Here is a 16,609-nt window from a genome sequence, read left to right on the forward strand (position 1 = left end):
TACCCTGTCTAGGGCTTTTGTATGTTTATGGGGTTGTGACCAGTCTAGGGGTTTTGTATGTCTATGGTTGCCTAGATTGGTTTTCAATTAGAGTCAGCAGTTTATTGTTGTTGTCTCTGATTGGGAACCATATTTAGGCAGCCATATTTCCTGAGTATTTCGTGGGTGATTATCTATGTCTAATGGATGTTGCATGTTTGCACGCAGTGTTGATAGCGGTCACATTTGTGTTGTTATTTTGTTTGTTTAGTGTACTTCGTGTTATTTCATCTTACATTAAAAGTATGTATTCACATCACGCTGCGCTTTGGTCCTCCGATCCTTACTACTCCTTCTCGTCAGAAGGAGACAGCCGTGACAGAATCACCCACCACCAAAGAACCAAGCAGCGTGGTAACGGGCAGCAGCAGCCATCTCAGGACTCCTGGACATGGGAGGAGATTCTGGACGGCAAGGGACAGCTGTGACAAATATTTTCACATTTTATTGAGAATGATCTATACATGAACCCAGTAGATGTAACCAAACAGGAATAGAACACTGGAACATCACTATAATAATAGTCTTCATTCCCAGCTAGTCTCTGAGGAGGATCTCTGCCTGGCCTGTAGCCCTAGTTATCCTTTTGTTTTATTCATGCCTGTTTGGCACATTATTTGGAACAGCCATGTAGATGTGTATTACCTGATCTCCCAATTGGACTGCAGCACTATTCATCACTTTAACACACACAACCCCTGGCCCTGGTAATGGGCTTTCAAAACCGAAGTGAAAAACCTAAAGCTACACAAATAAACCTCTAATACTACAGAGATTGGGCACATTAACATATTGCCTTTGCTATTGTCGTTGTTGTTTGGAAAGCCTGTGGATCTGCCCAGTGTTTTTCTTTGGCTCCAAAGATGATTGTGTAAATATGGTGATATTGCAATGGTCATCATAACAAGTACATACCTATATCATTTTTTACAATATGAGAGTCACAGCATTTCAGACATTATTGGGAATTCATTCTCCATTCATTTCTCTGAAATACTTTTTATTTGTATGTAGTCTGTATGTCATATTTTAAAGTAAAATACCTTATCACACCACGATGACACTGAAAATAGTAATGGTGATGTTATATATCCTTTTAATACTGAGCCACACTATCTTTTTTATTTTTTTATTTTTTTATTTTACCCCTTTTTCGTGGTATCCAATTGTTAATAGCTACTATCTTGTCTCATCGCTACAACTCCCGTACAGGCTCGGGAGAGACGAAGGTTGAAAGTCATGCGTCCTCCGATACACAACCCAACCAAGCCGCACTGCTTCTTAACACAGCGCGCATCCAACCCAGAAGCCAGCCACACCAATGTGTCGGAGGAAACACCATGCACCTGGCAACCTTGGTTAGCGCGCACTGATCCCGGCCCACCACAGGAGTCGCTGGTGTGCGATGAGACAAGGATATCCCTACCGGCCAAGCCCTCCCTAACCCGAACGACGCTAGGCCAATTGTGCGTCGCCCCACGGACCTCCCGGTCACGGCCGGTTACAACAGAGCCTGGGTGTGAACCCAAAGTCTCTGGTGGCACGGCAGGCGCTGCAGTACAGCGCCCTTCAACCACTGCGCCACCCGGGAGGCCGAGCCACATTATCTGATGTGACTCCTGTGAATAGACTATGTGGCAGTAGTTTGTTAAGAGATGCTAATTGGTGCCGATCCCAGACATTTAATATACCTTTGTGCATGGTGAAGTTATTAATGACCCTTTGGATGGTGTATCAATACACCCAATCACTACAAAGATACAGGTGTCCTTCCTAAATCAGTGGCTGGATAGGAAGGAAACCGCTCAGGGATTTTACCATGAGGCCAGTGGTGACTTTAAAACAATTACAGTTTGATGGCTGTGACAGGAAAAAACTGAGGATGGATCAACAACATTGTAATACTCCACAATACTAACCTAATTGACAGAATGAAAATAAGGAAGCCTGTACAGAATAAAAAATATTCCAAAACATTCAATGTTTGCAATAAGGCACTAAAGTAAAACTGCAAAAAAAGTAAAACTGCAAAGAAATTAACTGTATATCCTGAATACAAAGCGTTATGTTGTGGGACAAATCCATGGTGGTGGCTACATCATGTTATGGGTATGCTTGTCATTGGCAAAGACTAGGGAGTTTTTGGGGATAAAAATAAACGGAATAGAGCTTACCACAGGCAAAATCCTAGAGGAAAACCTGGTTCAGTCTGCTTTCCAACAGACACAAAGAGACAAATTCATGTTTCAGCAGGACAATAACCTAAAACAATATACAATACAAATATACATTGGAGTTGCTTACCAAGATGACACTGAATGTTCCTGAGTGGCCTAGTTAAATTTTTTACTTAAAACTTCTTGAAAATCTATGGAAAGTTTTGAAAATGGATGGCTAGCAATGATCAACAACCAACTTGACAGAGCTTGAAGAATAAAAACAAAATGTAGAAAATGAATAATGTGCAAATATTATACAACCCCAGGTGTGCAAAGCTCTTAGAGACTTACCCAGAAAGACTCCCAGCTAGAATCCCTGCCAAAGGTGATCATAACATGTATTGACTAAGGGGGAATACTTATGTAATTAAGATATAGTATATTGGTGTTATATTTGTAATATATTTTTTGCAAACATTTTGAATTTTTCTTCCACTTTGACATTACAGAGTATTTTGTGTAGATCATTGACAAAATATTTCAATTAAATCCATTTGAATCCATTTTATAACATAACAAAATGTGGAAAAAGTCCAAGGGCTTGAAAACTTTCTGAAGTCACTGTATATTCCCCCAAAAATGTTTTGTTATTACATTATCCTTTTTATAAAAATGTTCTACAAAAATAACAAGTGGAAGTATTAATGGTATTATAAGCTATTTTACATTACTATTAACAATGCAAATGGTTTATAACAATTAGAAGAAGAAGAAGAAGAAGAAGAATTTGTTGCATTTACTGCTAAAATTGACTAAATGTGACCGGCAAGATATTTTATGTTAAAGAAATTTCAACTCCTGGAAATGGTGGTCATATTGTGTATAATAATAGGCATTTCAACTGTTACATTTACTGATAAACGGACTCTAAATTTGTCCACCAAGATATTTTATGCTAAAAATTCAAGAGCTTTTGACGGTGGTTTGGGGGTCCTCGGAACGGAAAATGTTGGGAACCGCTGCTTTAGACAGTGAGGTATGTTTTGTGTGTGTGGTGTGTGTGTGTGTGTGTGTCAGGGGAATGTTTAAGTGCACCAGAAGGTAATGGGGTGTTCTGCCTGTGTGGCCAGACCTCATTCCAGGTTAACTCAAAAATATCTGAAGGTTAAAGTTATATAGAGAACAAGACACATCCACACACGCACACAAAGTCAAAGAACACACCTCATAAAGATTCTCAGGTTAACAGGTGGAAGTTACTGGTTCATGGGCCAGTCTGGTTTCTGTCTAACAGCTTCCTCCATCAACTTAAAATGAAACATCCCTTTATATGCAGATCTCTCTGTGTCTGAGTGTGCTTATCTCCAGCAGGCAGTGTGTGGTATATGCTTAGCCCATTACCTTCACAATGAACCCTGATTAGTCTGCCTGGCGCCTCTCCTCCTCCTCCTCTCCTCTACACCTGCAAGTAATGATCATACAGCCAACGGGGATTCATCAACCACTGTCATAATTGCAGTGCAGTGATTGTATTTATCTTGCTAGCGAACATACTAACTTACAGTGCTAGTCAAAAGTTTGGACACACCTACTCATTCAAGGTTTTTTCTTTATTTTTGCTATTTTCTAAATTGTAGAATAATAGTGAAGACATCAAATATATGAAATAACACATATGGAATCATGTATTAACCAAAAAAGTGTTCAACAAATCAAAATAGATGTTATATTTGAGATTCTTCGAAGTAGCCAGCCTTTGTCTTGATGACAGCTTTGCGCACTCTTGGCATTCTCTCAACCAGCTTTATGAGGAATGCTTTTCCAACAGTCTTGAAGGACTTGTTGGTTGCTTTTCCTTCACTTTGGGTTTCAACTCATCCCAAAACATCTCAATTGTGTTGAGGTTGGGTGGTGGCCAGGTCATCTTATGCAGCACTCCATCACTATCCTCCTGGGTTAAATAGCCCTTACACGGCTTGGGTATTTGTCCTGTTGAAAAACAAATGATAGTCCCACTAAGCACAAACCAGGGGATGTTGTATCACTGCAGAATGCTGTGGTAGCAGGGGAGTCGCGAGTGGCGCAGTGGTCTAGGACAACCGCTGACACGGTTGCTAGCTGTACAATGTTTTCTCTGACACATTGGTGTGGCTGGCTTCCGGGTTAAGTGGAAATTGTGTCAAGAAGCAGTGCGGCTTGGTTGTGTTGGGTTGTGTTTCGGAGGACGCACGGCTCTCGACTTTCGCCTCTCCCGTATCCGTACGGGAGTTGCAGCGATGAGACAAGACTGTAACTACCAATTGGATACCACGAAATGGGTGAGAAAAAGGGGTAAAAAATAAATAAATAAAGAATTCTGTGGTAGCCATGCTGGTTAAGTTTGCCTTGTATTCTAAATAAATCACTGACAGTGTCACCAGTAAAGCACCCCCACACCATCATACCTCCTCCATGCTTCACGGGGGAAACCACACATGCAGAGATCATCCGTTCACCTACTCTGACATGGCGGTTGGAACCAAAAATCTCAAATTTGGACACATCAGACCATAGGACTGATTTCCAATGGTGTAATTTCCATTGCTTGTTCAAGTCAAGCAAGTATCTTCTTGTTATTGGTGTCATTTGGTCGTGGTTTCTTTGCAGCAATTCGACTATGAAGGCCTGATTCACGCAGTCTCTTCTGAACAGTTGATGTTGAGATGTGTCTGTTACTTGAACTTCGTGAAGCATTTATTTGAACTGCAATTTCTGAGGCTGATAATGCTAATGAACTTATCATCTGCAGCAGACGTAAGTCTTCCTTTCCTGTGGCGGTCCTCATGAGAGCCAGTTTCATCATAGTGCTTGAAGGTTTTTGTGACTGCACTTGAAGAAACTTTCAAAGTTCTTTACATTTTTCGGATTGACTGACCTTCATGTCTTAAAGTATTGATCGACTGTTGTTTCTCTTTGCTTATTTGTGCTGTTCTTGCCATAATATGGACTTGGTCTTTTACCAAATAGGGCCATCTTCTGTATACCACCCCTACCTTGTCACAACACAACTAATTGGCTCAAATGCATGAAGGAAAGAAATTCCACAACTGAACTTTTAACAAGGTTAATTGAAATGCATTCCAGGTGACTACCTCCTGAAGCTGGTTGAGAGAATGCCAAGAGTGTGCAAAGCTGTCATCAGGGCAAAGGGTACGCTACTTTGAAGAATCTCAAATATAACACCTACTTTGATTTGTTTAACTTGTTTGGTTTCTACATGATTCCATGTGTTATTCCGTAGTGTTGATGTCTTCACTATTATTCTACAATGTAGACAATAGTAAAAATAAAGAAAAACCCTGGAATGAGTAGGTGTGTCCAACTTTTGACTGGTACTGTACAACACCCAAATGGGATGGCTAGTTGTCAAACTCGAGCATGCACTGGTGAGATAGATAGGAGGACTTTGCTAACCGCTATCTCAGCATATCAGTTTCAGTTTCACAAAACACACGGTTGTTATCGTTGTTATCTTCACCTGATTTTAATTGACTGTGACTGGAGGTGTGGAAATTGGCTGGTTTTGTATGTTCAAGAAGGAAACAGGGAGAATGAGTGAAGGAACGCGGGTCGTGAAATTAATAATTCAGAGACCACTAATCTTGTTATCTGTAATTCTTTGAGCACCCCATAATTCCATCAAAGAATGTGCCTCACCACCGGGACTCTAGAACTTAATCCATTCTTATTCCACTTCTCTCCCTCCCAAGCACATCGGAGGAAGGGAGAGTGTTTTGGAACAGCAAGTACTGTACTGTACCGTACACTTCAGATTTGTGAGCCCTCTTATGCCTGCTTGTCAACACTACGCAGGTTTCACTGACCCAGGTTTATTCTACAAAGCAATGTTGCAAAAAACAACAACATTGCGATGTGTAATGGAAACATTTCTATGTATTTGACAGGGCTAGATTTCAAACTTTCTTTATTGCAACAAATTATTATGTTTTTTTTTTTTTTTATAAATCATGATTGATTAATCATTTTGAAAGTATGCGGGGCACGTTATGTCATCAAGTAACTATAAAGCTCCACTTAACTTTTCATTTGAAATGCCTACTGCATGCTAAATCTATTTTTCATGCCTGAATTGCTTCGCCTTGCTTTTCTAGCTGGCTGGGTGCAAGTTTCACCATTCAGATACTTCAGATCTACAGCAGTGCAAGTTTCACCATTCAGATACTTCAGATCTACAGGAGTGCAAGTTTCACCATTCAGATACTTCAGATCTACAGCAGTGCAAGTTTCACCATTCAGATACTTCAGATCTACAGGAGTGCAAGTTTCACCATTCAGATACTTCAGATCTACAGCAAGTTTCACCATTCAGATACTTCAGATCTACAGCAGTGCAAGTTTCACCATTCAGATACTTCAGATCTACAGCAAGTTTCACCATTCAGATACTTCAGATCTACAGCAGTGCAAGTTTCACCATTCAGATACTTCAGATCTACAGCAAGTTTCACCATTCAGATACTTCAGATCTACAGCAAGTTTCACCATTCAGATACTTCAGATCTACAGCAGTGCAAGTTTCACCATTCAGATACTTCAGATCTACAGCAAGTTTCACCATTCAGATACTTCAGATCTACAGGAAGTTTCACCGTAGCACGGACCGTGGCAATATGTTAACTCATGATAATTATTAGAAAATATTAGTCAATTCTTGCATTCTATCCATGCTGGCTTTTGCGGGCTTCCTGAGACAAGAAACACATAGTTTGGAGGGTATACAGGCTATTGCTAATTTATGAATGCGCAATTTGCCTATATAGATAATGGAAACACCATTTTTATACGACAGGATTTGGTGTGATGTCATTACATCCAGCTGTTTTTATCAGTTCAATGGAAACACACTGTAGCAGGCAATTGTCGCATCTATTTTCTATGAACACTTTCTAAATGTCAACAAAAATCACTGGACAAGTTAATGGAAACGTAAACAGCGATAGAAGTGTTGTTTGGGAACTACGACTCCCTCTGCAAACTAAGCCCTCCGTGTTCCTCCAGCAAACATCTGCGCCCAATAGTACACAGTGTCCAGCATACGTAATGCGCCACAGGGGCATACATGTACAAGATATCACCATAATCAATTCCAGGCACAAAAGTAGCATAAACATGCCTCTTTCTTGCTTCAAAAGAAAAACATTACTTATTACGAAAATTTGAGCCTAAGCTTTTTCATAAGACCTTCGATGTGGGGTTTAAAGGTGAGACACTCATCTACCAAGAAACCCAAGTACTTGTAAGTTTCTACTCATTCTATTTGCTTGTACGGCATAGTGACTATACGTGGAAGAGTGAGGTTTTATCTTAGATTTCAGGAAAACCATCAACCATTTATCTTTTCAGCATTTAAAAGCAACTTCAGCTGACAGAGCTGAGTCTGGACAACAGTAAAAGCAGACTGGAGTTCTTCACAGGCCTTTAATAAGTAACTGTGTCATCAGCATAAAAATGGTAACTAGCATTCGACACATTTCTACCAACATTATTAATATAGATAGTAAACAGCAGTGGTCCAAGAACAGAGCCATGTGGCACCCCCTTCTGGACAGTTAACATATCAGACGAATTGCCGTCAAACTGGGCACACTGAGTTCTATCTGACAGGTAGTGTTTGAACAATGAGAATGCCTGATCAGATAATGAAACCAGTGACAAAAGCCCAAAGACCAAAACTACTGCAGCTCGATTTCTCACACATCCCATTCAGTCCAGGCAGATTCTTTGGTCTACACGCAGAATCTGCCCTCGGGAGATTACACTACACTGCACGAGCCCACACAACACAACACCGCACTACACTACAGCAATCCTAACAGGCCAAACACACAGAGCTAAAACAGAGCTCCCCAGCCCTGTAATAACCTTAATCAAAGCCTGCCAAATAGAAGATAAGCGTTGCGTTTGCTTGCTCACACGGAGTCAGGATATAGTTAGACCAGAGCTTGTCCTCTTTGGGAAGAGTGTTGCGTTTGCTCATCTGGATCCTGAATAAAACATCCAAACAAATCCAGCTGCCTGCGGATCATGACACATATACTCAGACACATATTCACACTCAGACAAGCGCACACACAAACACACACACAAACACACGCACACACGTATACCAAATTTTTCCCAAAAACACATACCCATCATCTTTGCAAACACAAATGCTACTGTATATTCATTTCAGCAGAAGCAACACCTGAGTTTGGTTAGTGACTACTTCAGTGAGAGAAACATTGCGACACAATTACGCTAATGCAGGATAGCAACTTTGAGGCTGGCTGTGCCTCTGGAGCACATTGGAACATATCGGAGCACACAGAGGCTGTGTCACAACATGTTCACTTCTCAGGACTCTGGTCTGGTGGAAGTGCAGAAATACCCGGAAGCCCAATTCGCACTTTGGTCCATGGTGACTCATATTATAACAGGGACGTTCCAATTGATTTCAATCACATTTTCACAGCAGCCCTTTTGATTTGAACTAAACTTTCCATACATACAGTTGAAGTCGGAAGTTTACATACACTTAGGATGGAGTCATTAAAACTCATTTTTCAACCACTCCACAAATATATTGTTAACAAACTATAGTTTTGGCAAGTCAGTTAGGACATCTACAAGTAATTTTTCCAACAATTGTTTACAGACAGATTATTTAACTTATAACTCACTGCATCACAATTCCAGTGGGTCAGAAGTTTGCATACACTAAGTTGACTGTGACTTTAAACAGCTTGGAAAATTCTAGAAAATGATGTCATGGCTTTCAAAGCTTCTGATAGGCTAATTGACATCATTTGTGTCAATTGGAGGTGTACCTGTGGATGTATTTCATGGCCTACCTTCAAACTCAGTGCCTCTTTGCTTGACATCATGCTTGAAATCAGCCAAGTCCTCAGAAAAATAATTGTAGACATGTCTGATTCATCTTTGGGAGCAATTTTCAAACGGTTGAAAGTACCACGTTCAACTATACAAACAATAGTACGCAAGTATAAACACCATGGGACCACGCTGTCTCCTAGAGATGAATGTATTTTGGTCAATTGCAAATCAATACACGAACAACAGCAAAGGACCTTGTGAAGATGCTGGAGAAACAGGTACAAAAGTATCTATATCCACAGTAAAACAAGTCCTATATCGACATAACCTGAAAGGCCGCTCAGCAAGGAAGAAGCCACTGCTCATAAACCGCCATAAAAAAGCCAGACTACGGTTTGCAACTATACATGGGGAATAAGATCGCACTTTTTGGAAAAATGTCCACTGGTCTGATGAAACAAAAATAGAACTGTTAGGACATAATGACCATCATTATGTTTGGAGGAAAAAGGGGGAGGCTTGCAAGCCGAAGAACACCATCCCAACCATGAAGAACGGGGCAGTTGTGGGGTGCTTTGCTGCAGGAGGGACTGGTGCACTTCACAAAATAGATTGCTTCATGAAGAAGGAAATTTATGTGGATATATTGAAGCAACATCTCAAGACATTAGTCAGGAAGTTAAAGTTTGGTCGCAAATGGGTCTTCCAAATGGACAATGACCCCAAGCATACTTCCAAAGTTTTGGCAAAATAGCTCAAGGACAACAAAGTCGAGGTATTGGAATTGTCATCACAAAGCCCTGACCTCAATCCCATAGAAACTTTGTGGGCAGAACTGAAAAAGTGTGTGCGAGCAAGGAGGCCTACAAACCTGACTCAGTTACACCAGATCTGTCAGGAGGAATGGGCCAAAATTCACCCAACTTATTGTGGGAAGCTTGTGGAAGGCTACCCTAAACATTTGACCCAATTTAAACAATTTAAAGGCAACGATACCAAATACTAATTGAGTGTATGTAAACTTCTGACCCATTGGGAACGTGATGAAAGAAATAAAAGCTGAAAGAAATAATTCTCTCTACTATTATTCTGACATTTCACATTCTTAAAATAAAGTGGTGATCCTAACTGACCTAAGACAGGGAATTCTTACTTGGATTAAAAATCAATAATTGTGAAAAACTAACGTTTAAAAGTATTTGACTAAGGTGTATGTAAACTTCCAACTTCAACTGTATTTGGTAGAAAATTCTCTGTGCTACACCAAACAGTACCTATCATGTAACAGGTAATGGAGCATCACTTTAGCCCATTAAAATCGTCTAGCTAAATTCAGTACAGTAGATTATACTACATTATTCTGTACTCTCGTGTGTTCTACTGGACTGAACTCTACCATACTGAACTATACTCTACTGTACTTTTCTTTACTGTACTGTATAGTACTCTACTGTACTCTACTGCAACTGTGATTTAGTAACAGAGTGATGTGTTTTTATAACTTAATAGTTAATTTAAAAAAAATATATAATTTAACTTTCATAATCCTCCCACCTCATGAGGGAGAGAAACTGGAAAATATCTTAAAGATATAATAATAGTATTTCTTGAACTTATAGAAGGCAAATAATTTCTGCAAAACTAAATAGAAATCTTGATATTAGTTGGCAGGGGCCTTCACTTCAACATTATTGTGTTAATGTGTATGGATGTAAGGGCTCCCAAGTGGTGCAGCGGTCTAAGGCACTGCATCTCAGTGCAAGAGGCATCACTACAAAACCTGGTTTGAATCCAGGCTACATCACATCCGGCCGTGATTAGGATCCCCATAGGGCGGCGCACAATTGTCCCAGTGTCACCTGGGTTTGGCCGGGGGTAGGCTGTCATTGTAAATAAGAATCTGTTCTTAACTGACTTGCCTAGTTAAATAAAGGTTACCTTTAAAAAATGTTTTTAATGTATTTCTAATAGCGTAAGACTTTTGCTAGTAGGTCTCACAAGCATTTTTCTACACTCGCATAACATCTGCTAACCATGTGTATGTGACCAATAAAATTTGATTGGATTTTGAACTCCCTATTCCTTCTCTGTGAGGGCATTTCCATTGAAAAGGGAACATGAGCACCAACATATGAGGTTCGTACATAGAAGCATATCAAGAGTGTATATTTGAAAAGGGAACAGTCAGATACATTTTTCAACCATTTTCCTTAAAAATTAGGCAAAAGTAAAGGTTTTGATTTCTGGATAAACAGATGGAAAAGGGGTCTTAGAAAACATCTACCAGAGAAAGTCTTAAACAGTGTCAGAAATAAATCATAACACAAAGTTGATGTAAAGACCCATGCCAATTCATCTCAACACTTACTGTATATTTAGTTTTGGAGAAATTGTTAACCTTCTCTAAGTTTAAGAAATATAGCCTTCCGTTAGCAAAAACCCACAAACTGTATCTTTAATATATTTTCCAATTTCTCTCCCTCATGAGGGAGGATTATGACAGTTCACAGAAGTAACCTACCAATTAGTTGTAGTGATTTTTCTGATATCAATTTTGTTCATTAATTATTAAGTGATTACAACTCGTACCCAACAAATCTGTAATGGAATTACTGCAACTGAATTGGCTACAAGGGACAATCATAATGGTCACAAACCCCAATTGGGTCACCTGCTACAGTACGTCCACCTGCATACTGTTAAGTTCAGCAACCCCTCCTCCTCTCTCTCCCTCTCTCTCTCTCACTCTCCAGTTTATGTCACCTCTACCAGCTCTTATTGACACCTACCCATAAGCCCCCTCTCTTGTAATGTACTGTAGTCAGCAGCCTCACATACTTAGCACCGCCCGACTGACACCGGAAATCGATAGACATTGGAAAGTTGGTCAGTCCACTCTGGCCTTGATGTTATTAACATCCACAGATGGACCAGATTGGACCAAATCTGAATTTATCATAGACATATGTTTCACACGTTTGGATACCACAGTATACTACAGTACAGTACAGTGAGTAGAGCACAGTAGAGTACAGTACAATACAGTACAGTAATATACAGTGAGTAGAGATCAGGACAGATCAGAGACCCATGATGTGATTCCATCACCGTAATTCTGTTACCTGGTGTAAATCCACTTCATTTACTGTAGTTCAATAACCAAAATAGATATTTTCAAACTCAAGTTCCATCTCGTAGCTAACACCCCACTATTTCTGCAGACAAAATGGTCACATAAAAACCTGAGAGATTTTACAGTTATTCCGTTACCACAGTTTGTATCTGCAGTTTTTGTAAAAAATGTCCTGTGGAAATTGTTAAAAGCAGTCCTTGTGCATAGAGTTGTATGATTTGTTAAACTTTGAAACCAATGGTTTTTGTTTGGCATACATTTAATGTAAAAAAATAACTGAGTCAACGCGTAGTTCTGTTAATGTGGAATTGCCCATGACCAGAAATCAAAGTTTTTGCTTATTTGTAATTTCTAGGATGTAAAATGGTTAAAAAAGAAAATATATATATGCCTTAATTTCTCAAAAATGTAGGTTGTTAGCTTTCATTTGACACAAAATTTGATATACTCCTATAGACTTCACATGTTGGTGCTCATGGGTCCTTTTACACGGAAATGACTTCTTGCGAAATGGGTCAACTTTATGCACCTCTATCTCCTGAATGTTTTGGTACTAAGGTCCAAAAAGTCACTGTCTGACCACTTCTACCATGGGCAAACATGTATGGAAGATGTTGTTCGAATCAAAAGGGGTTCAGTCAGAAAGTGATTGAAATCATATGGAACGACCCTGCTGTGTCTCAATTGATGGTGGGCACAACACATACACTTCAGATTATGTAAATGAGGGTTTAACCAACAGCATATGCACACACAAAAAAACGCTGGAGTCTACACGTTTTTTAAATAATTGACGTTAGAGTTAAGTAAAATTATAATAATCAAGAAATGATTGAATAGTTTGACAACCCTGTTTGTAAGCTTTGTCATGATGTCAAACTCAACCTTTAATATTTTCCAGTGATGAAGACATGGATGTCTCATGTTATGATTGGGTATGCAAAACGGGTCAACTTTGAGCACCTCCAACAACAAAAAGATGCTTTCTGACCACTTCTACCGTGGGAAAATCTGTATGGAAAGCTATGTTCAAATCAAAAGTGGTGCGTTCAAAAAGTGATTGAAATCAAATGGAATGACCCAACAGACAGGCTGCCATTCAGTCAGTGTTACTGTACACCTCTGGTCCAGCATCAGAATAAAACCCTAGCGCAATAGATTACCTGACCAACAGTAAAGCAAAGCACCATTAAATTGCATTTAACAGTTCATAACAGATAGCACAAACATTTACCAGTCTCCATGTTTCTGAATGAAGTGGTCTTGGCATGCCCTAGCCCCAGTCCCAACACTCACCTCCTGCTGCAGTGGCCCCTGGAGGCTGGGGCCCGGGCCCGACACTGCTCTGTGTTCCCCCAGGGGTTGGGGGTACGGGCCTGGGCCAGGGCTTGACCACAGGCAGCACCTGCCTCACCACCCCTGCATACTCCACAAACGTCCCAGGAAAGTCGCCCTTCTCCTTGGTCCGCTCGTTGGTGCCGTGCAGCCATCCCTTGGGGCTGCGCTCGTCCCCTTCCTGGTAGTCCTTTAGGGAGGCTTTCAGGACCGTCAGGACGTCCCCCGGCTGGAGGCTGATGTCATCACCACGTTCCCGTTTGTACTCAAAGAGCGCACGGTACTGGAAGCTGCTGTCGGAGGCTGTCATGGCCACAGTCATAGGCTCATAGATAGGTCCTCAGGCAGGCTCCAACTGAGATCTCCTGTGCCACTCACTCGCGTCTGCTGTTTTTACTTTGCAAACTTCAATCCAATGGCTCAGCGAGGCCTAATACTTTAGCACTCCCCTCTGTAGTCTAGTCATTTAGAAGCCCTTGGGTTGAAGGGAAGATCAAAGAGTCAACATTGGAAGGATCCCTTCAGCATCAGGTGAGAAACTGCACCATGCACTGAGAAGAAACCAGACAGTTGTCCTTGGTTAGGTCCACCTCTAAAGCTCCACCCCTCTTGTCTGTCTAATAGTGTCAGCACGATGAACACACAACACGGGAATCTGGCTCCCTCCTGTACCTGAATACTATGAATCCACTGCAGAACTGACAGGCCGAGGCATCCAGTCCAGCATACTCTCAGACAGCCCTCTCTCTCCCAGCCAGACCTACCTGGAAACGTCATCAAAGTTACATAATCATTAGACTCATTATTATGACATGAAATATGTTGATATAATGATCAAACATGTAGTACTATTATCATTATGTCATTATTGGAATCACTATTGTAGGAAGCAATATAAGGATGATTTATAGTTAAACTAATACAGAATGCAGGCCTACATATATAAGAAAAATCGAACATTTTTTAAATATATGGTGGGTTCCATAGTATCTGGCTAATATTGTACATTACATTTCATTTTACAATATAAAATGAAGGCATTGAAACATATCACTTACAAAACGAGACTTGGCGAATAGGAACTTCAGAGCAGCATGCTGAAACTCGAGTGGTTGCCTACTCTCTGAAAATGCAGAACAAACTTGCCTCTCTTTCGATGCTCTTGCCTTCTATCCGTGCCTTCTATTCGTTATCCAATTTGTGCGACTTGTTTATTAAAATACAGGATATAAAAGCAGACGTCCATATGGTCCGATATAATGACGCTCGCCTGGTCCAGACCTCTAGCCAGACCTACGGAGTAGAGCAGCGCGTGTTGATGTCAGAGACCACACCCCCGGCGTCTGCAAATTATTCCAGTAGAGAATGTACACTACTGCAGTAGACAATATGCTACATGACCTGGTTTACTGCTCATAATAGAAACCCTATTTTTTCTTCTTTTTTTTACCGTTACTGTTGTAGTCTACTCACGTGCGCAATGAGTAGAGGGTTCAAATCGAGACGGGCTGTCAGTGTAAGCAGCTAGGCTAGGATAGTATTTCATGGAGCTCCGTCAGAATGATAATACATTATTTAACACTTGTTTTACCTGAACTGCGCAACTCTTGAAAAAAATATATAAATCTCACACGAATTGCATTTAGAGGGAAAATAATGATGATATTGCGGACGGTATGGCAGCAGTGCTGCTATCCTAATTTCCCCACCAGGACCGTTATCTAACCGTTCCATTGCCAGGGGTCAACTGCGACCGTCATGGGTGCACATTTTCTGTGTAGTTTATTTGTGAACATAATTTGTGTGGAAGAAAGTTTTACACAATGTCAGCAACAGGCAGCAGGCACTAGTTACATTTCAGCCCACTGATAGACGAATTTATCAAATCATCAGATCAAACTGAAGGAGATGTGTAGCTCAGTTGGTAGAGCATGGCGCTTGTAACGCCAGGGTAGTGGGTTCGATCCCTGGGACCACCCATACGTAGAATATTGGATAAAAGCGTCTGCTAAATGGCATATATTATTATTATTATTATTATTATTATTATATTATATATTATTATTATATATTATTATATATTATTATTCTATTATTATATATTATTATATTATTATTATTATTATTATTATAACAAAAAGAGCCATCAGAAGGCTAACTGCACCCGACCACTTGTTGAGGAGGAGGGCAAGTCCGGTCAGGTTAATTAAAAGATCAGGGAGATATGGTGCCTCATGTATAAACGTTGTGTATAGAATATACCACAAAACTTTCATGCGCCAGTTTTTCCTCAAAATTTTGTATTTTGTGCCCTGGGCCTCATTTATAACACTAAATATATTCTAAATTATTGTGACATTTCTGAAAATAATACATATGCACGTTTCCCCTTATAAATCAGACCTGTCATAAAACTGCAGTGCGAACAAGCATTTTGGCAGATTCTAAAAGAGAGAGCAATGGAAAAATTGATCACATTTCTCTAGAGGTGTGGGCAGAATAGGAATAGATTCCTATGTCTAATTATTCCAAAAATAAAACACATAGATTTTCATTCTTCTCACTAATTGCAAATGGCTGCATCTTGTTATTGTGTTTGATGAGTAAGAGTGTCATCGTATCCCTATTTGCATAAAATATGTACTTGCCTGCTTGCAAAACAATACTTCAACCACTAGAAATTCTGCATATGCATGGACTATAAAGTTTGCATGGAGGACAAACATGCTCATGCATAGTTACTTTTCTATTAATGCCAACTTTAGACCAATCCCAGGCTGTGTCATTACCAGCCGTGACCGGGAGTCCCATAGGGCGGCATACAATTGGCTGGAGGGACTTTACTTGGCTCATCGCGCTCTAGCGACTCCTTGTGGCCGGCCGGGCGCATGCAGGTTGACTCCGGTCGTCAGTTGAACGGTGTTTACTCCGACACATTGGTGCAACTGGCTTCCTGGTTAAGCAGGCAGGCGTTAAGAAGTGAGGTTTGGCGTGTCATGTTTCAGAGGACGCCTGACTTGACCTGAGCCTCTCCTGAGCCTGTTGGGGAGTTGCAGCGATGAGACAA

General features: G+C 40.4%; 1 protein-coding gene across 1 annotated transcript in view; it reads right to left on the reverse strand.

Moving 5' to 3' along the window:
- LOC124038008 (phosphatidylinositol 3-kinase regulatory subunit gamma) overlaps positions 1 to 14,867 on the reverse strand; it is a 296,718-nt gene extending 281,851 nt beyond the window's left edge. Inside the window, exons 1-2 of the mRNA XM_046353357.1 lie at positions 14,601 to 14,867; positions 13,504 to 14,306 (exon numbers count right to left, since the gene is read on the reverse strand). Of these exons, the coding sequence (XP_046209313.1) occupies positions 13,504 to 13,864 (361 nt within the window). The 5' untranslated portion in view covers positions 13,865 to 14,306; positions 14,601 to 14,867. The remainder of the gene's footprint in view (positions 1 to 13,503; positions 14,307 to 14,600) is intronic.
- Positions 14,868 to 16,609: the final 1,742 nt, after the last annotated feature.

Source organism: Oncorhynchus gorbuscha, linkage group LG06 (assembly GCF_021184085.1).
Source record: "Oncorhynchus gorbuscha isolate QuinsamMale2020 ecotype Even-year linkage group LG06, OgorEven_v1.0, whole genome shotgun sequence".
In the NCBI taxonomy this organism is placed as follows: domain Eukaryota; kingdom Metazoa; phylum Chordata; class Actinopteri; order Salmoniformes; family Salmonidae; genus Oncorhynchus; species Oncorhynchus gorbuscha.